Below are 22,136 nucleotides of genomic sequence, written 5' to 3'. Positions count from 1 at the left end.
GCAGTGGTACGCAGTATTGCGCAATGAAATGAGGAGTTAAGTTCTCTTAAGCTTGAAAATACGCGCGTGTTTGCTGTTATTGTAGTTGCGGTCCTGAAATATAATATAATATAAGGCTTGCAGAATTTGATAGAAAACAAGAAAATGCAAAACTTCAGTTGCACTGAAGCTATAATACCTTTCCCAAATAAAAATAAATTGAGTTTGATCAGAAAGTTTTTATGACAGCTATATGCTATAGTGCTCCGTTCAAAACGATTTGATTGGAAGTTGTACCGTTGCATTAGAAAAAAAGACATGCCGAACTTCGTGAAAATATCTCGTCAAATAAAACATTTTTCTATACAAGAGATTTTAATTGGTCAGTTTGTATGGTAGCATAGTCCTATAGTGGTCCGATACCGGCGGTTCTGATAAATGAGTAGTTTCTTGGGGAGAAAAGGACGTGTGGAAAATTTCAAAATGATAACACTGTTCGGGGCATAAAAATGGTTAAATTTTGTGGTTGGCTATACAACTATTGCCAATTATTATTAAAAACAGTTGCAATTTAACTGTGAAGTAAGCTGTGTAGCAAGCATATCTTTGAAGGCAGTGATTTCTAACTAAAGAAAATGTTTTGCCAGCATATGATATTTAACTACTTGTATACTCAAGTAGAAGACTGGCTCAGATGTAAATTTTTCAGCTAACAGAAATGTTAGTCGCTCTCAAAGACCCTACAAAGTGTTTCCTTAAAACTAGGAGATTTAGAACACATGACGCCTAAAATAATAATAAAAAAAATGGATGAAGTCCCATAGTCTTTTGAAACATTTAAACCACCAAACTACAAAGATCTTTGTGTTAACCATCTCGTTGTCCACTTGCTACAGTTGCACGTTCAACTTTACAATTTTATAAACAAATAGTACAGCATTGTAGCTGCAAGCCAATTACATCCGAACAATTAACGTGTAAGCGTGCGACAATAAAAGTTACGCCCCAGCGTGCAGCAAAAGCATGAAAGAGGTTTGTCACAACGCGCATGGCGCTACACACAGCTGCGGCCATATTCAACAATTAAGAATGCAAATGCGCATATGTAAGAGGCAAGTGTACGTTTGCAACAAGTTTGTTGCACATACATAAATGTAGCATGTTGTAACAACTGGCGCTGCCTTAGCCGGTGGTAGCGCTATTTAAGTGAGCGTCTGTTGCATCCTTGTTGCCTGTTGCTGCCACATGCATGTAATTATCAGCTGCGGCACATCAGCCTCACGGCTTACAAGGCGCAACACAAATTGCATGGCAGCAGCAAGAGTGCTGCCGCCAAAAACACAAGTTGTGTTGAAAAAAAAAATATAAAAAAACAATATATACAAAAAACAAACGTTACTCACACTAAGTGAAACACAATACGAAGAAAAAGAAACAGCAAGCGCGTATGCAAAAGAATGCCAGCAAATACCGCTAGCTGCTGACCGCACCATGGAGGCGTCGGGAGCGCGTCTGGTCGGCGCAATAAATCAGAATTTCGTAAAATTTATTGCTGCCACATGGTAGGTGCTGCTGCTGTTGCAGCTTGTTGTTGCTGTTGTTGTAGCGATTTTCACATTCTTATTATTAAAATTTTTCCCGACTGCGTTGTTTTTGTAGTGTTGCTAGCATGTTGTTGCATACATTAATTCGCCATTGCGTATATGGAATTTCTCTTTCACGTCGTTGGCGCGAAAGCAAAAAAAACAATGTTTTTGTATAAGTGACAACAAAGAAAACAAAAAAGTGAAGAAAACTTGTTGCACTTTGTTGCCTTTCTTAAACGCTATGTTTGTTGAAATTATTGTGGTTTTTGTTGTCGTTTTCCGTAACCACCTTAGGTTAACTGTTGTTGTTGCTACTGCTATTTGATGTGCCATTATGATAGAAATTGGTGGCTTTAAACTTATATACATGCATACCTTAACTAAATAATAGACTCATGTGATGGCTGCCATTTTTGCCACTAGCGTTTGCCAACCATATTTGAACAGTGAGAAAATCTGAATTTTTTTGGATTTTTTTCTTGTTAAAAATTTTCCAGTGCTTTTAATTAAGTGCTTTCAATTAGGTTTCATTTCTAACCTAATTCTATCAATTACAGTTGATTCGGGTCAATAAAGGTAAGTGACCTTGCTAAAATATGCCTAATTGTAGACTACTACTATTACTGTGTTTTTAGTTTGTGTACAGCGAATGTTGCCTACATTTAGGGCTCCGCAACTTAATAACATTTTTTTACTTTATTATTTACGATAATCAATTAACAAAATTCGCCAGAGATATATGACATGGTTGACTAATAAAAAACAAAGATTCTTCGTCTTTTTTGAAAAAAAAAAATAAATGATATATAAATTTCCAAAAAGCAATGTCTATATATTTTTCCATGATCCATAAACTTTTTATGGTTATAATTACGCTGTCCCACTGTTCAACTCATTACCGCCATATTTTGATTCTTATTAAACTTACATATATGCGAATGAGTTAGTCGCTTCGGTTGTCTCCTGCTGGGGGCAAGTGTACAACCAATTTCAGCTGACAACGGTACAATGCCAAGTATGTATGCACGTGATTAAACATATGTGTATGTATAGTTTCTTATGCATATGTCCATCAATTCGTCCGAGCGAAGGCGCGTACATACAATCTGGTCCGTCCGTCCGCCTGCCATTCATTCAATTGCCGGCAACATGTCAATTTCGCATTAGAGTTATCGCCGCGCTGTGAGTAGAAGCAGCAACAATAAAAACAATAGCAGTTCACATACATACAAAAATAGTGAATTTCCTGAGCAAAGCAATAGAGTGAGCGCGGCAGCGGTTGTGTTTGCCAACAGCAAACACTGCGTCGCGTTCAAATGCAGAACACAAGCAAGAAAGACGTTGCTGACGTACTGAGCATCCTTGTATGGCAATTGGTGGCAAAAATGCTGGCGCGCATAGCAAAATGAGCAGCAAGTTAATAGGCATGTTGCATGTAGCAAATAATGTGGCAAACAAAAAGGCAACAAACTCAAGTGGCAATCAAATTGCCGCAGCTGCAATACAAAATCATTTGTATATGCATACACACATACAAATGAATATGCATGCGGAGTATGGCCGTGTTGCATGCAGATTTCGATTTGATTTTGATGCACATCATTGGCGATGGACTTAGCAACGGCGTTGTGGCTTGTAACTGTACAGCCAATATACAATGTGTTGTATACAACGGCATGTAGCGGTCAACTGCACGTACACGCAAGTATATTACCATAAGCGAGGATTAACGGTGATTATACTTTGACAGCGCTGCAGCAAGTGGTGATGGCGGCGGCGCCTGTGGAGGCGTTGGTGCAATTTCAGCGTAGATTAGATGGCGGCGCTAATGATATTAGCTGCGAAAGAAATCGCTAATGAAGCGGTAAATATAATGATAAGCGTCAAGCGTTGCACGGGTTCAGCGCCGATGCGCGCGCATTCGTTGCGCCAAATTTTTCGCTAAATTCAAAGGAAATTCATCCATGCGCGTGCACTCCCTCAAAGTGGACTTGCGTTTCATAAGCAAATCTTTTACGCTTGCCTAGTCTATAAAAGTTTGAGTATGCTGATGCGGCAGCAGCTACATTCATCTGCGCGCTACACACATTCCCCGCAAGTGATGTATTGCGCGTCGCTTTACGTTGTGGTGCGCGCAAGCCGTGCGGCATAAATTCTCCTAAATAACGCGCATGCCGTTATAACTTTGGTTTTGTTATTTTTTGTGTGTGTATTTGGCGTGCTGATATTGTTGCTGTTGCTCTTGTTACCGATACTGATATGCGCGCTGCGATATTGATTGTGAAATTAGCCGCTATGCGCGGAGGTAAGGCGCGCTAGCCGCTCTCATGGCCGCGCCATGTTGCAGTGTAGCGTTTCCTATTTTCAGTGCCATGCCTTTGCTGTTCGTAGGCAGAGCTTGTGTGTGAAGTGGCAGAAGTACCGAAATTTATTGCTGTCACAAGTGGTATGGATGTCGGGCAGTGCGCCGCATAGATCACTTGAAGCAAATATACAAGCGCACTTGCGTAGGTAATATATGTAACTATAATTTGTGTGCCGTACTACTAAGCGTCTGACTTAGACGCGTGTAAATTACAGACGATTGCATGCGGATTTCTTTATGCGCCTTTTTGAGGCAGCTAAATAGAGCAGCATGTAATTTTCTAAGCCTTCATCACTATTGGTATTGAAGATGATACATATGTGGAAGTCACATCAGATTATCAAAACTGATTAAGAAAAATCAAGAAAATTTATACAGTTAGAAGAGACTCAAAAGAGGTAAAAAAATATATAACTTGAAGAAATTTTAATTAATATTTGTATAGTTCCTCATTTGCGTCTAAAGTCAGCATAAGCTGATAAATATATTTGTCAAAAATTGCAACAACAATAGCAATTATTGAATCGGCTGATGATGGACTGCTAAACAACGCTCAGAAATGAGAGGGTTCCGCCTTCGGCTGCATTTTATTACTGTTGTAACTTTATGTATACAATGTAAATATATTTGTACATACTTCTTCGAACATACTGTATTCGCACGAAGTTGCAAATTTATTTTCGAGCACAATTCGCTGCCGAAAATAAAGCCCTTTGCACGACCTCTGCGACTTGCGATCGATAGGGCGCGATTGGTATGTCCAAAGCGGGCAATTATTGTGTATTATTTCATTTTCATACAGACATTATATACACACAATACATATATGTATTCACATGGTCAAGCATATATGTGTGAGTCCATATAATTGATAGCGCGATAAGCGTGCAATTACAGGGCGTAACCGCGGCGAACAGCAATGTAATCAGTACAACAATAACAACAGCAACAAAACTGCAACACTTAAGCATACTATATCCGGGCATACATACTTTCGCAGTAATGACATGCTGCAAGTAATAATAAAAGCCGCTGCAGTCGCGAAATTAATGCAACAGCAAAGCGAAAGATAAAAAAATAAAATTAAAATAAACAGGAAAAAACGTTAAATTTGCACCGAAAATATCATACCTTTCACAGGTGAAATTTTTATAGCATAAAAGGGTACTAAAAATCTTTATATTGATTTTGATTGGTCAGTTTGTGTGGCAGCTATATGCTATAGTGGTCGGAACTGAATAATTTCTTCGGAGATTTTACTGCTGTGTTGAGCAACGCCGTATGCTGAAACTCCCGAAGATACCCTGTCAAACAAAATAATTTACCATATAAGAACTAGTTTTTGATCGAACAGTTTGTATGGCAGCTATATGCTATGTTATCGTGCTTCGATATCGGCGATGCCGACATATGAGCGGTGAAGAGAAAATGACGTCTACGAAATTTCCGTGCCATATCTCAAAGGCTGAGGGACTAGTTCGCATACAACAGATAGACAAACGGACATGGCTCGACTGATTATATTTATTATGTATATTCTTTATACGATCGCCAACTTTATCTTTTGGTTGTTACAAACCCCATGCAAGCTTAGTATACCTTGCTGAGGGTATACAAATAATTGCGCGGAGGGTGAAAATGAAAAATGAAAAAAAAACATGCATATTCGTATTCAAAAAATATATTATTTAATTTGCAGCAATCACTAAGTTGTTTACTAAAATTACTGGTGACTGGCGAGATATCGTTAAAAAGAAAAATAAAAATCAATTATAAAAAACCAAAAAAACATCGCAAAAGTGCAACAAGCTGTAAGAATTGTAAAAAAAAATAATAAAAATGCTCGAGTTTGCGCTTTAGGTTTTTTATTCATGGCTATTAGCCATAACGAAAATTAAAAAGAAAAACTGAAACTAAAAAATTTTGACAACCGAAAAGTGAAGGGCCAACTTTAAAGCACTTTGCTGCAAACAGGACACTTTTTTGAAGGGCGACAACGAAGAAATACACCGCAAAACCAAAAACCCACATACAAAGCAAAAAAGGTAATAATGCAACAAAAAAATTGCAAAAAAAAAACACTAAATAAAAAACTGCAATCAAACATACAACGTGCAACATCAAAGTGTGTAGGCGCGCCAGTGCTGCAGTCAACGTTGGTAACTTTTAAAAGGGGCAACACAAGCACTTGTACACATATGCATTTGTCTAGTGGTTGTTGTTGTTGTATAAAGCTGCATGCCGCAAGTGGGCACCGCATAAAAACCGATAAGCAGTTTTAAGGTCACACTTGTCGCTGTTATTAAATTTCGGCTGTCCGTTGTTGTCGCATATATTTTTTGGTGCCGCAGTGTTGGCCACTTATGCTGTTGTACAATGTTTTCTTTCAAAAAAAATTTTTTTTTTTTTGGCAGCGTTCCGCTCTTGCTGACAATCAATGTCGATCCTTTTACAACATTTTTCGGCGCCTTCGTTTGAAATTTTCGGTTACGTGGCGACACTGTTGATGTTTCGAGGTTCAGGATGCCCACTCATATACATACCATATATTTGTAACTCGGTGAGTATATTGACCAACAAACATATTGCTCGGAGAATTTGGTAGAAAACTTGCTATCTCAGCGGAATTTGCATGTCGAGATATTTTGTGGCAACGTTATTGGTTGCAAATGCATATTGAGTTCGTGTGGAGGTTTTGCACTTGATATAAATATATTAATATTGAGTGGATTATAGCATTAATAATATACTTGTAACTCTTTTTTTCTATTATTACCTTGAACCTTAGCTCTTCGAAATTTAAATATTTTTTGCAAAATTGTGGATTTGAAAAAATGTGAAAAAATACTTTTCTACCACAAAACAAAAAAGAGTCCGCTCTTGCTGTTCTGCTATAGGCGCCCACACTCGTTGTTGCCAAATAAAATATAAAAAGGCTAATGCGAACAACACATCACAATCGGACGAGAAGAGGGAGATTTTGCATTGTTGTTGTTGCTGTGTTTTGAGTATTTTTGTTGCGCGTTTTCTGAACTATCATTATTTCACTTTATCGGTGAATGAAGTGAATGAAACGGAATAAATCAGGTAGGCGAACATTTGATCGCGCTGCAAAGGTAGGCTGTTGCACTAGGCGACAGCACTGAGATTGACCACGAGGCGGAACGAAGTGGACATTACTACAAGCAAATACTTATCGAACATGTATTACTTTTGCATTGATTGCGGTATTAATTTCATATAGCGCAACAACAACAACAATAGCAACAATAAAATTAATGATAATACATAACTATAACAACAACAAGAAGCAGGTAAGGGTTTAACGGCAACGACACCGCAGCTATGTCGCAATGGATTCAATGACATTACGCGTCAGTGTGGCATGAATGGACACACGGCAAGGTGGACCGGCTGGACAGACAGTCAAAGCGGCAAGCGAGCGTGGTGAACTACTTAACACATACACACACACAAGCATATGCATATATTTATTATGCATTTATTGAAATATATACTCATCGAAAAAGGGCAACAAAAGTGAAGGCGACACAGATTCCGCTGTCAAGTTGCAAGCAGGCAGACGGCAGCGTACGGTCACACGTAATGCACATATTGTTATGCAACAACCAATTGTGGAGCAGTTGGTGTCCACTTTGTTGTGTTGTTGTTGCTTTGCTTTTTTTTGTGTTGGCAAAAGCGAAACGAAATACTTTGGCAACGAACTTTAATGCGCAAAGGAAGTGACGTTGATGCGCGCGGCTGTGCGCCAGTCTACTGTGGCATGCGGAGGAGTGCGCGGCTGCAGAAGATGAAGTAGGATGCATGGTGGTGTATGAAGCGCTGCTGTGGCAGCTGCATAGCTGTCACTTACCGCTTACGCAATAATATTTGCAACACAATGTTTTTTTTATTGTATATGTATTTTAATTGTAATTGGTTTATTTTTTTGTGTGGCACCGTGACAGACTTTTCATTTTAACTGTATGGCTGCGTGCGCAAAAGTATTGCGCTGCATGTCAATCAAATCAAAAGCGCGCTGCCTCTCCCAACCGAAGGCAACAGATCAACGGCACATACGGTTAGGTGAGTACAGTTAGGTGCGGCAAGCGGCCGTTGAACGCGTGTCAGCTATGCGGCTACTTGCCACGGACATTCACATTCGCAGCTGTCAAAATTTTTAATTAAAAACTTGTAAACACACACTACTGCATGGCGCGCACACGCACACACACACACACATGCAAGCAATATGTCTGCAAAATTGCATTTTATAATCCTTTTGAGCGACGCTGATGACGAAATGACAGCCAAATCGGATGTACGATCATCTAGCCGCATAAGTAACTCTGTGTGTGTGTGTGTTTGTATGCGTTTAAAAGTAAGTGCGTAACGGACGTCACGACCCTTGAATATAATGTAATCGCATATAAATAGTATGTGGTATGTTAGCTGCCACTTGGCATTGATTGACGCCTACCGAAACTGTCACTGGGTGCCAAGCAGCAGTCACCAGTCACCGGTCAGCGCTCGGCAGTCAGCAGTCACTGGCCGCCAGCAACAGCGCCTGTTGCCGCCATTTCATTGAAGCTGTGATTAAATATTATGCATAATCCTGTTGCACGCATGTTGCCCCCAGCGGACATTAGCACTTGTTGCAAGTTCTGCTTATTTCAAATTACTGTTTTTTTGTTTGAGCACGAGTACCTCGCTTGTAGTTGCATGCAACTAGCAATAATAGTTGTGTGTTTGCGCTTACCTTATCGCAGAAGACCTTAATTTGGCAGTAGCCTCGATGGAAGACCTGAGCATCGCGCGGATCCTCGAATGTGTCGATTTGAATGTGCAACGGTAGACCCTGAAAATCAAAAGAGAATAATTTAATTTCATAATTTTTAAAATGATCGCAAAATGTTTATCAACAATTGAAATATTTATAGCGTCTGTCAACAAAGTCAATCCTTTTTATGCAACACCGCAAATTTTGCATATTTATACTTTGTTGTTGTTGTCAATATTGTGTTTATTTTGTTTTGGTTTTTGCTAACACAGCTTGTTGTTGTCATTATTAACAAGGTATGTTGTAGAACTCACAGCAAAACTTTTTCCTTTTTCAATTTAATTTTCATTAACAACACTCGCAGCTTTTGATATACGATTGTCTGTATATGTGTGAGTGTGTATATTTATGTGTGAGTGCTTTATTTTACAGCCATTAATAATATTTCTTTGACATGCGAAATTGTTGTAGTTGTCATGGTTCGACGTTGTTACAGTTGTACTGTCGTTGTTGCTACTTTTGTTGTTTTATATACCTATGTTTGTTGTTGTTGTAATTGTGTTACATTTGCACTCATTCTTGGTCGGCTTGTCATTTACAAGTCGATTTTTTGCGCTATCGCCTCGTCCTTCACATACTCTTATTTATTTATTATCGTTCTGTGTCCACATTTTGACGCTGTTGTTGCTTTTTATTGGCATTGTTGTTGTTGTTGTTGATCAAATATTCGAAAATCGGTCGTGCGCGGCTCTCGCTCTCGCCAGCAGACATGACAGATTGCATTTGTACGCCATGCATGCAACCAATGCCCGGTGTGGCATAGTGTTATAGCAATGCAATAACAACAACAAACCATAAAAAAAAACAATAAAACCGATTACAAGTGTCTAAAGCAGTGCAAAGTGTAGCATGAAAGCTAGTGCCACAGCAGCACACCTTGCGCTCGACAAGTGCAACAAGTGCAGTTTGCCACAAATGCAATGGCGGCCAATGTGGCAAGTGGCTGCTTGGAAGTCTGCTTAAAAATGACAAGTTTTGAGAGTGTTACCGTGTGTTTGCTGCATGTTGCACGCATTTGCTAGCTTTACATGTGTTGCAAGTGTGGCAAATGTGGCAAGTGTGTACCGTGCAATCAATATATTTATTTGCCAAGTCGTTGTTGCTGCCACTGCGCACTCACTTATTGACAGAAATGTAACATGTCGTTTACTTGTAACGCGTTCATTCGCATTGTCATTGCCGATAATATTGTTTCTACTTCTCACTTGTTGTTGTTGCTGCATTCGTTTACTTTGTTTCGCTCGAATAACGCATGTACATGCCACAAATCGTTTGCGCTGCAACGGTTTCATTTTTAGCAATGCATTGCAGTGAAATGATGATGCATGCAACATGCAGGATGTACCATTGCCGCAATAGCGGTGACAATATGTGGCAACAACAACAACAACGAAAAAAAAATCAAATTCACCAAAGCATTGCTGCACGCACGAATACCGCATAACAACAAATGCACAACGAAACAACAAGTTGTCGCGCAATGAGAAATATGTGGGCATTTTGCTGCAGCAAATAACAAGAACAACAACAATAATAATAATAGAAATAATAATAACAACAATACCACAAACAAACATTTTCCAAGTCAATGGCAAGCACGCTTAGTTGTTGTTTATACACTTTTTGTTGTTGCTGTTGCAATTTTCCTTTTGTTGCCCAACAACTGTGGCGGCCAGCTTGTCTGGCGCGCCGGATCAACCAGCGCAGCAGCGAGCTGGGCCAGTTGAGCCGTGTGACCGCCAATCGGACCGCTTTTTCTGCGCGACACTGGGCGGTTATGGTTTTTGTTGTTGTCGCTGTTGTCGGGCGTGCCGCTGTGTGGCTGCGCGTGTGCGTTTGTCACAGACAGCGGAAATTGATTCGTACATTTCATTTTTATAGTCTGGAGCGCTGTGCGCCTGTGTGTGTGTGTGTATGTTGTCTGCGACATGGCGATTAATTGCCGTGCAACACGCACTGCCACGCTGTTGTTGCTATTGCTCCTATGCAGTATTGCCATAGCCAGTAGCCGTTGGCTATTTGCCGTTAGCTATAGACGGCTGGCAGTCATCGCTGGCATTTCGATTTAATTTCGCCAGCTGCACCAACGCGTCAGCCAATTCAGGCGCAATTTGTTTTGTTATTTTTTGCCTAGCGCTTGTAAAGCGCTCATAAGAAGCATAGCTCGGTTTAATCGCGTAAATCGAATAATAAAAACTGCACATGAAAATGCAAAAATTGCGCCTGCGCCTGCGTAAAGTGCGTGCATGCATGTGTGTGTGTGCGTTTAGTTGCCCATGCGCGCGAACTTTCTACGCAGCTCTTAGTGCGTGTTGGCGACTTTCCCCCAACGCAAATGATATACAATAAATTATATTTAGTTTCACGTTTAGTTTTTGCAGGTGACAACATAATACAACATACAACAACAACCACAGCAACATTGGTATGCGACTTTCTTGCAATTCTATGCGTGGAAAGTTTATGGCTTGCAACATTCGATTTGTCATTAATTCATTAATATATTTTAAAATTAATATCTCTGCAGTTTTGCGTTACATTTTTATGTTTAAATGGAGCAGGAATATTTTTTCGGATTTTTTTCTTTTGGATTTTTATTTTATGTTTGATACTTAATATTGTTCATCTACCACTGACTGCTGCGTTTGAAGGCCTAAAAATATTATTTGATACGCCAATTGTTAACGCTTCTATATTTGATTATAAAATCTATACAGTACATTATTTAAAAAATAATAATTTTTCATAAATCTTTTTTTTTTTCAAAAACCATTATTTTTTATTCAAAAATCATTATGTTTTCTAAAACTTCTTTAAGTCTGTTTCTTAATTTTTTTTACATTGCAGGTGTCCCTTTTGATTTCAGTTGTTGCTTTATCAAACTCATTAAATATTGTACTTTATGTGGCAGGAAATCACAGAGAGTGCCTGAGTTTGATAGTTAAATTGTTGTGTAATACAAAAGCGTGTATCTTTTTTAATCTTTTTATCACCACACAGCAAAACCTTAAAGTTAATTATATTAGAAAACCTTCCTCTTTTCACTTGTTCACTTTCCATTTCGTTTAATCAGCATTTTTCCATTATTCTTTTCAGGCGGGTGTTTTTTTTTTTTAACTCACTATTTTTTTTGTTGCCTCTAATTACATTGCAACATGATATTTCAAATCCTCTTAAGTAATTTGAAAAGTCACACCTTTACACTTCGGGCCCTGATTGATTTACACCTTATTGACTGCTGTGCACCAAACACAAGCACAGGCACCCTGTGCGGATTGTGAAAGTAAAAAAATTGATCCTTGCGTTCCTAATGATGTTTGTGCGCAACTGTCGTCGCACAAATTGACCGTGGATCATTAGTGAAGACGAGGGTATAGATACAATATTTGAGGGTAGGTGTGTGCTTGTGCAGGGGTATTACGACAAAAGGCAAATAAAAAACAAGCTGTGGATTGTGTTATAGAGTTATAGATATTGTTCATTTTGTTTGTAGTTAGTGTAATCTAATGTTGGGTGATTATGAGAAAATTGTACAAATTGGAGTAACTTTTGTCTGAGTTTGTTTGCTTGCTGCACTGCTTTCAAAATAATTTTGGCAGGTAGTGGTGAAAATTGTAAATAGTAATTAAAATGCGCAAGTAATCAAAGAAATGTAATCGTCGATGTTTTGAAACATGCATGATGAAAATATAAAACCTGAAGGTCTAGCCCTTAAGCGATTGCACTATAAAGTATACTCATTTTTTAAGCTAGAATTAAACATTCTACGCTTGATGTATCGTTCATATTGCTATGACCATAAAATTTTATGTACTTTTTAGATGAAAAATAGTTTTCTATATTCCAGTTTTATTTTTCAAACCAAATATTTCCGTTTTTCCAGCTTTGTATTGAAAACATTTTAAACTCAACGATTATTGGTATAAGTAAATATTAAACACTCTTTGAAGCATACCTTTAGGCGGAAATTTCTTTAATGCAAAGTTTCCGAAAACTACCTTTTTCAATTTTTATTCGGCACACAATTTACAACTAATAAATACAATACTTTTGCCGCACCCTAAGGTTTAATGTTTTGCATAAATATATTTGATTCCATATTTATATAGCTTTTCAAGCTGACACTAATTTTTCACAGTTTTAAGATCTACTTTACATATTTTAGTTTTGTAAACATAATTTTATTGTGGGCTACAGGGCTATAGTGCTTTAAGACATGCACTACTGCTGAAAAGGAGCTAAGTTTGTTCGAGGTTTCAACCAACCATATAACATATTTGTATAGTTGTCGCCTAATTGTGGGCAATGTCAAAAATACGGGTATATTTCTGCTATGAAATTCTTTTTAAAAAACTTTCAAGGAGAAGCTTTAACAGAGCTTTAAGCACGGATATACATACATTTGAAGATCAGACTTCACACATACATAAAAAAGGTTGTATGAATCTAGGAAAAATTTTATATCAGTAGGCTTTAATAACTACAATACTTATCGTGCACCGAATTTAAATGCTCTTGCTAAAACTCAGCACTAAATTGAATCGAAGATTTCATACGAATATTTTACGGAACAACAACAACTTAAGTTTATTTTCATAAACGTTTGTATAATGAACTTGGTCAGTTTTTCCTGTCCTGTGCACACCTCTTTAAATATAATGTTGCAAGCCTTTTAATTCAGCCGCTAAGGTGTTACAATGTTTACTCTCAAATTCTACAAATACTCTCGATAAGTTATCCACATACCTTAACTCCCTTTTGGCTGCTGAAGTCCGTACTCAGGCACTGGACGGCGATGTTGATCTGCAAAGGACAGAAATAAAAAGAAGAAAATATCAGAATTAATAAATGTGAAAGAATTATTATGAGAAGAATATGAAAAATCACAGTTATGTAAGAATTGAGGAAGAACCGGAAGAACAAGCAACAAAACGAGTCGGGCAATGGCAACTTTATGCCACTTATTGCACACGAGTAGCAAATACATTGTATTCGGGTATGCGATTGGAAGGCGAATTTCTGATTAATTGTATTGCATTGCTGGAATAGAGTGAATAAACGCTTTTGATAAAGGTTTTGCGAGAACAAAAAGTGGAATACTAATTAATGGCAGCTAAAGAACGCCAGCTGCTTACAAATATAGTAGGAGATATTTGGCTGCATATTTACACAAATATACTGCTTTAGCACAATTAGTCAGGGGGTCAGAAAATTAAAAAAAAAAATATTTATTTTATAAAGGTTGTTCAGGCGACAATGCGGTGTCGTTATGCGGAAATACAATTCAATTGAAATGTGGTGGAAAATATTTGTGGCAGCAACAAGTAAACAACAACATGAATATTGTAACAACACTGTTATTGTAATGAGCAATGCCAATGGAGTGACGCATTAGTAAGCAAATATAACGAAAAACGAAATTTTAAATAATGCAAAGCAAAAATCAGAGAAAACACAACAACAAGAAATAAGCCAAGTAACAACAACAATACTAATTGTATTTCTGCAACAAACAGCAATAACGAATACTTATGGGTAAACAGCAGTGACACAACAACGCATAAAACCCAACAACAATAACAACAATCGCTAAAACAATGTTGCTGCCAAGCCATTAGTAGTCGCATTGTTCAATAATAATGTACAACTGTGAATATTTTTATTGAAGTTGCAGTTTTTTGTTGCGCTACTATTGTTGCAACCTGTGCTAATGTTGTTGTTGTTTCACATCTCTTGCAGCAGCCAACGGCGGCATCGAACGTTTTAATGGGAATTAATTAGCTAAAGCGCACCATATAAAGTACATCATTCGAGCTGTTGCTGTTGCAGCTAGTGACCAATACAACAACAATAAGAAAGTAGTTGAAGTGTGTAGTAGAAGTGTGTACAGCGGAATATGTGACTGCATGGATGTGTAGTATTGATCTTTTTTATTGTTGTTGTTGTTGTACAACAATGGTATTTGAAATATTTTTACAGTTGCAGCAATGCAAACGTAGCAACACATGGTTGAGTTTTGCCCAACGGAGTCCAGTGTGTAAGTATCTCAGAAATGTTGCCACATTGGCTGATGTATGTGTGCATGCATATAAAGACTTACTCACCGACCAATGGACATTGTCAGCGACAATGGTTGACAAAGTGGCAATCAAGAACGCTTTACGGCTTAGAACATTCACTTTAGGTGGGATTATGCATTCCGCATGTGGCTAACCCGCCCTTTATGACTTTTGTGCGCTTTCATTGTATGTTGCATGGAGCAACAACTTGGACGAGGTGACGCACTTAGCTCATGAAAGTCACATCCATGCACAAACATTGGCACTTGCACACAAATGAATGCATGAAGAATGCCTTGAAGGCAGTTGCGGTTGCAATAACCATTATATTTGTAACAAAAGTGGAGGTAACGGGCAATATCTGTCCGTGCAACACGAAACTACTGCTGTTTGCATTAGTAATATTTTTGTTAGCGATAGATCTTTTGTTTGTAGTGAGTGAGTTAATGATTGTTGTATGATTTTAGACTTCGAAACTCTTCGAAAAGTGAAAGCTTAATAAAAAGCTTCTATGAAAGCTGAATGAAATATTAGATACGTTAAAAATGTGGAACTGAAAGTTTTTTGTTCTTTAGAGATTATAAACAAATGAAGTCATTCGTTCTAACTAAATGCAATATTTTTTAAGAAAGTTGCCGAAAGTTTAATCTATTGAATATGTAAAGAAGTGAAAGTTCAACCAAAATTTGTACAAAAGTCTAATTAATTAATGGATATATTAGGTTGTAGAATTGAAAGCTTATTTATAGATAACATAATAAATTAAAGCTTTCGGTCTATTTAAATATATTTTTTTAATGAAGTCGTAAAAAGTTTATTCTTTTGAATAAGTGAAGAAGTGAAAGTTCAGTCAAATGTTTCTATGAAATCTTAATTAAATAGTGGATATATATGAATGTTGTACATTTCTAAACACTTCATTAAATATTGTGAAAAGGTGGAGATGAAAGCTTATTCTCCAAGGAACATAAGGAAGTGAAGGCTATCGCCGTGGAGATTTCATGTGAATAATTTGCCAATTTTATAATATTTTATTTTGGTTTCCCTCGGCGACGAAAAATATTTTTGCTGCAGCCAATAAAACTATGTATATTCACTTATATGCAAACAAATTCACTAAAATGAGAATTATTTTTATTGCACATCTGGAGCCAATGCGGCACACTTTATGCCTCACTGTGCGGAATCACCTCCAAATGCAACCACAACATATCTTTATTGAACGCCTGCTTGTCCGCCTATTGATGGCTGTTGTTCAATAGCACAACTATTTCTTATTGTGACTGCTTGTTTGTTTTTTGCTTTGTTATTGTTGTTTTCTTTGACTGCATTTGGCATTGGAAAGCGCTGCGTTCGGGGGTTTATTGACCAATTTGGTGGCAGTGGCACCGCTACAATTGCCGTTTAACGTTTATCGGCCCGCAAGTGGCAAGTGGCAAGTCAATGCACCAACGATAGACAAACAACAACGACGCTGCGTCGCAAAAATTGGTAGTCCGAGACATTAAGCAGACAGTTGAATGCCAGCGAAGCTACTAAGCGACTAATGTACGACTTGGTTAAGGCAGCGATGGCGCTGGGGCAGGCGGACGGGCGGTGTTGTTATTGTTGTGCTACATGGTAACAAAGTGGCATGAGCATGCGCTCATGTTTCGTCGATTATTTAAAATTAATTTGTGCGATTGTGGCATGCGTTGCCACCGGCATATTTACACATTTATCGCATGCGAGCGTACGTGCAGCATTTGGTGTGCAACCGTTTTTGGTAGTGGCGGCCATAAAGTTGTTGCACTGGCCGCGTTGCATGGCGGCAGAGCGAGAGATGAAATTGCAAAAATAAAATCAATAAATGCGGACATTGGGTTGCATCGGCAATTTTTATGTTTATACAAGTATGCGCGCGCATACATCGCTTTTTGTTTACATAGCGCTGCACGTGCATGTGTGCGTGTGTGTGTGTATATTTGAAATTTCTCTGAACCTTTCACTTGCAAGCACTTTATGCATTTGCAGTATTCTTGCAACATATGAGTTGATGATCCGCACACAGAAGGCGTTGCTGCGCATATTTCCTCCAACTGCCTCGCTGCGCTCCCCTACTGTTGGCATTTTAGCTGCACATGGACCATGATCGCCCGACTGATTACTTGCGCGTTGGAACATTGCACGATGGATCGCTGCGAGAATCGCGCAAATCGTTTTAATCAATTGGCCACCGCTGTGCAGCAAGCGTGGTACTTTGTTGCCGCTGCCTCTATCGCTGAGGGGATTGACCGAGACGAACGCGGCTCCAACGTTCATGTTGCCGGCTTAGGCTTCACAAAAGAACTTGTAGGTGTGTGTGCGTGCAGAGAGACAATTGCAAAGAGTTTATAGTTTGGGAGTTAAGGAGTTTAGATTTGAGAGCAGCAGGTGGTCAAAGGTATGCCTGTCACATAATTTTCTATGCTTTTTGGTTGCGCTACGGGCGCGCATTGTGTTTGCGCTTAGTGTTGCTGTTGGTATAGGAATCTAAAAAGAGACAAGTTGAATAATTTCCCAGATGGATTTGCCTATTATTATTGAGATTTTGTCAAAAGCGGAGATATTCAAATAACAAAGAAAGCTTAGCTAATATTTCTTACTATTATTTAAATGCGCTGACAGTTAAAAGTTGGGAAACTATGATATCGGAATTTTTTTTTATATATTGCTTATAAAATTTTGTTTAGTATTATAACACATGCAGACAGGTGCAGCGTTAAGCGATCAATCAAATATGTTATATCGAAAAATATAATATAGGATTTTTAGGTTACCTCACTTAGTATAAAGTAATGCAGAGCGCAGAATAGACTATAAAAGCATTACTCGCAAATCACAACATTACTAAAGTATTGCCTAAAGTTCGGCGCCAAGTTAGTATCTCAAGGGTTTATTTTCAATCAAAAAATTTAAAAGGTAAAGGAAAGTATAGAACTGCTGTATTCTATTTAAGCTATAATAGTGCTATAAAATATATAAATAATAAGAGTTTTTGCATTTTCCTGCAAAAGTGGTTGCACAAAAACTCAATGAACTAAATCAATAAACATTAGAAATTAAATGTAAAATCATCGCAAGATGTACAGTTTTCTAAAAAAAGAGTCAAACATGAAAATATGGGAAATAAGGTTAATAAATCACTTTAGCGCGCCACGTGCAACATATCAAGCAACAAAGTGCATAAATTTAAAACTAAAAAATAACTTTTTGTCCCCCACTTATTATATATCGCCATTCAAACACACATTCTTCATGTCTTGTAATAATATATGTACGTGTATCTTCTTCTCGAGCGTGCTTATCAACGCGAAAGCATCTAAGCTTCTCACCACGGCAGACGGAAAAAACCGCATCGCAAGTGAGATCCAATCGCAAAACGTTCAATTGCACTGGACAAGCAGCGCTTTGTGGCAGGTGAAATGGAATTTCCTAATGCATATTTACGAGGCGCACATACATCGCCACATCGCGCATGCGCACTAAAACCGAACAAAACTCAAATCGTATTAAATATGGCAGCGAGTGTACGAGATATGCGCTGTGTCGGTCATTCGATATGAAAATTTATGCATTCTGATTTTCTATGAAAATCTATTGCATTGATTAAGTGTGGTTAAGAATGTGCGCTAGCAGAGACAGATGAACAGCATGCAGTTGGAGGGATTGGGGGAGAGATAAATATAGTTATTTGTACATATGTATATGTATAAATAGCTTAAAATATGTAGATCTGTTGGAAAATGCAAAGTAGATTAAGAGCGCGGTGTCAATAGCAAAATGCTTTTTTGAAAAAATCACTAACAAAAAAACAAAAAAAAAAAATTTAAAACAAAAAAAAAACTTTAGTTTTTATAGTAGATCACAGCTGCACTTTCGATAACCAGCCATTTAGCGCATGCGTTTCAGCTGCAACCAGCCGCGTAGCGCTCAGACTCGCTCAAGCTCATTGCTGCATTTCATTTTAATTACAATTTTGAAAATTATAGTAGCACTTTTCGTTACACTTGCATATTACCAACTACAATTTTTATATGCTAGCCGGCAGAGACAATGCATTTGGCTGGTTTGTTGTAGCTTTAATATTTGTGCCACAAAACAACCGCCGCTTGCGCGAGGAGTTCTGTTTGAGCGCTAGAGCGTGTTTAGATTAGATAATGGCCTCAATCTGCTGCCAGCCGCTGACATGATGAATGAATTAATGTAGCTATTAAATATATTAGAGATATGTTTATGTGTGGATATATGTATATTTGAGAATTTATTGATTATATTGACTTGCCGCTGCTGATTTTGACTTTGGCAAATCAATTAAGTTAAATTAAATTGCATACATTTTGGTATTTGTTTAATTTTAGTTTAAAATTTATATGCAAAAGCGAAGGTTTTGCACCAAATTGTAAAAAATCCAAGCAGTTATCTGGAGTTCACAATCTGTATGTCAAAATTTTGATAATGCTTTGATTATAATTTCAGGCACCAAGATTGAAATTTCACACGAATTCGAGAATTTGAATGACAAGTAAAAATTCTGCATTTTTTGTGTCGCCAGTGTGTTTTGATTGCTATGAAAATGACTTGATAGCTACTTTCACAGTTTGTCAATGACTGTTATTAAATTTGACGTTATGAAAACTATACAAATTCGACTATTCCCTTGATTGCCGATTTAAACTGGAAAATGTTGTCATAAATCGACATGAAAATGAAATGACAATGTTTGACATTGGCTGCCATCAGTTTGAATCGAAAAATGTTGTCATAAATCGCTATGAAAATTATTTGACAAAGTTTGACATTGACTGTCGCTAAATTTGACGTCATGAAAACTGCATAAAATTTTACGGGTTTCTTTTGTTTTTCAATTAAAAATGAAAACTGTTGTCATCAATTGTATGGAAATGAGATGCCAGCGTTTGAGCATCAGATTCATTTAATTTGACATTCCGATAACTGCGTGGTTGATAACAAAGGAATTTATAATAACAGATTTAAGTACAGTGTTTCTCACTTGGTGTATAGCACTTAGGCACTTGTATATAATGCTTCTTTATATGTAGTTTTGCCATAATAGTATTATATATATCAGCAGAATATTACTCAGCTACTTACTACTTCAGTTACAAGATCGCTAAAAGCTTCCGCATCAATAAACCGGCGAGCTTTTAGTGATTTGCATGACAAAACAATGTATAGTAAATGGCACAATAATAAGAAATAGTTTTGCGGTCGAACTGGGTGGATGTAAAAGTCAAGGAAATGCAAAGATAAGTGAATGAGTCACATTCGAGACAGTTTCCGTTACATGGCCGATCCCTAAAAGCTTCCAGTAAATAAGAATTTGTAGCTGCTTTCAATAACAACTTGAAAATACATACACACATATATACATACACACGCCTGCACTGGTCACATCGACCTTCGACACGGCGACAGGTGAAAAATATTAATTAACAATTAACTGTTACTTCGTTGCATGCAATTCGATACATACGAATACATATGCAAACTGAAAGTAATACTCTGACTAACTATGTGCACATGCATGTGGGCGTTGCATGCGGCAATCACGCAATTGCATTCGCGTTCGCGATCGCAATTTGCATGAGTTATAATTTACGCTTAATATTTTTTGTATCTGTTTAATTTTCATTTTAATCGAGTGTCATAATTGTTAGCTCGCAACAGCAACAACAACAACTCCAATAAATGCACACAAGCAAATGGCGAGTGTGACAAGCGGGGCGAAAGGAGCATATGGGGTTAAAGCGCAGAGCAAGTGAGCAGCAGATATTCGCAAGTGGATGCACTTTGTTTGTGTGCGCTTATATGCAAATGTACGTGTGTATGTATGAATTGACTGCGGCAGTATCTCTCAATTGGTTTATGGAAATTTCGAGCTGCTTGGCGCGCTCGTAATGCCGTACAGTAGCTGCAACTGCAACGGCTTTAGTGGCGATTAAAATACTCGCGTACTAATTGCTGTCGACGATTTGTTGGTGATTACAACAAAAATTGCAATGGAATAAAAAGCACTTGAGCAGTAAGAATTAAATGCGGCGAAATAATATAATAAATGTTTGCAGCAGCAGAAATAATTGTTAACTCTTATGGTGAATACGTAGTAAATGCATGACGCAAACGTTATAGCAACCGTTTGACGGGCGTTCACATGCACTCACATGCATATATATATATATGTACATATGTTTGCGTTGTTGCTATTTAGCGGCTTTGCGGTATTTTAGTCATCGATTGGCTATTGGCGTATGCGGCGTGTGAAGTGGTTAACGGGGTCGCTGCTGCTGTGCTAAACTCAATCGAAGCGCAGGAAGTTGCTAATGATTTTATCGCATTTTCTCATTTTTTAGCGCAAGCATTTTTATTGACATTTTTTGTTTGTGTTTAGGTATGTGATCTCAGTTTGAAGAAAAAAGTTTGCTTAGAGTTGCCAGAGCTTGCAATTTTTTATATCAACAAGAAACATATATATATATTTATGAAAGATATTTTTGAATTTCTTAATTAGTAGATATTTTACTTGAAATTGTGAAAAAAATTAACAAGCGCTAGAAAAAAAATTAGAAAAGTCTAAAAAAAAAGTAATTTTTGAAAGTAAAAAAAAAACGATAACTAAAAAAAATTTATTAAAAAAAAAGTTTATGTTTTAATGTATAAGTTTAAAAAAATGAAAGATAGAAGAGAACTGGATTTTTAATAAGCTCAAAAAAAATGTAATTATTATATTTTATTTTAGGTATCAAACAGGATAATTATAAATAATATATATGTATATATTTTTTATTTAAAATAGTATCAGATATTTTTAAATAAAAGGAATATATTATTTAGTGTTGTAATTTATAAGATTTAAGATAATAATTATGAAACATAGGTGCGATTCTGATATATTTTCTTTACATAACTGATTTCTATTCCATAATTTAATTTTTGAAATATTAGGAAAAGGCGCGATAAGAAGTGAAATGCAAAACAAAGTTGCCGCGTGTTATTTTGTGTATAATGTCTGTTGACTCGGTTAGAATTTTAGTTTATTTTTATTATTTAGATTCTTGAATTTTGGATACTAGAACTTGTAATTTCTTATACAAAGTTTGTATATTAAAAATGTTCACTTAAAAAAGAATTTCTTTGGATTGATTTTGTGCTATTGAATTCGAAACATTAAAAAATGAACTTTTTTGGAACATTTTACGATAAAATGTCAATACAAATTTTTTTTTGTTGCATGTCGGATTTTTTTTTGTAATTTTAACTTTCTTTTA

General features: G+C 37.1%; 1 protein-coding gene across 5 annotated transcripts in view; it reads right to left on the bottom strand.

The window, feature by feature from the left end:
- Nucleotides 1-22,136, bottom strand: part of grh (grainy head) — a 207,590-nt gene that overhangs the window by 16,775 nt on the left and 168,679 nt on the right. For all 5 annotated transcript variants that reach the window (XM_070108292.1, XM_070108288.1, XM_070108289.1 and 2 more), the window contains 2 exons: nt 13,517-13,573; nt 8,690-8,788 (listed from right to left, as the gene is read on the bottom strand). In XM_070108292.1, the coding sequence (XP_069964393.1) occupies nt 8,690-8,788; nt 13,517-13,573 (156 nt within the window). The remainder of the gene's footprint in view (nt 1-8,689; nt 8,789-13,516; nt 13,574-22,136) is intronic.

Source organism: Bactrocera oleae, chromosome 4, assembly GCF_042242935.1.
Source record: "Bactrocera oleae isolate idBacOlea1 chromosome 4, idBacOlea1, whole genome shotgun sequence".
NCBI classification, from domain to species: Eukaryota; Metazoa; Arthropoda; class Insecta; order Diptera; family Tephritidae; genus Bactrocera; species Bactrocera oleae.
This window is presented reverse-complemented; position numbering and strand designations above follow the sequence as displayed.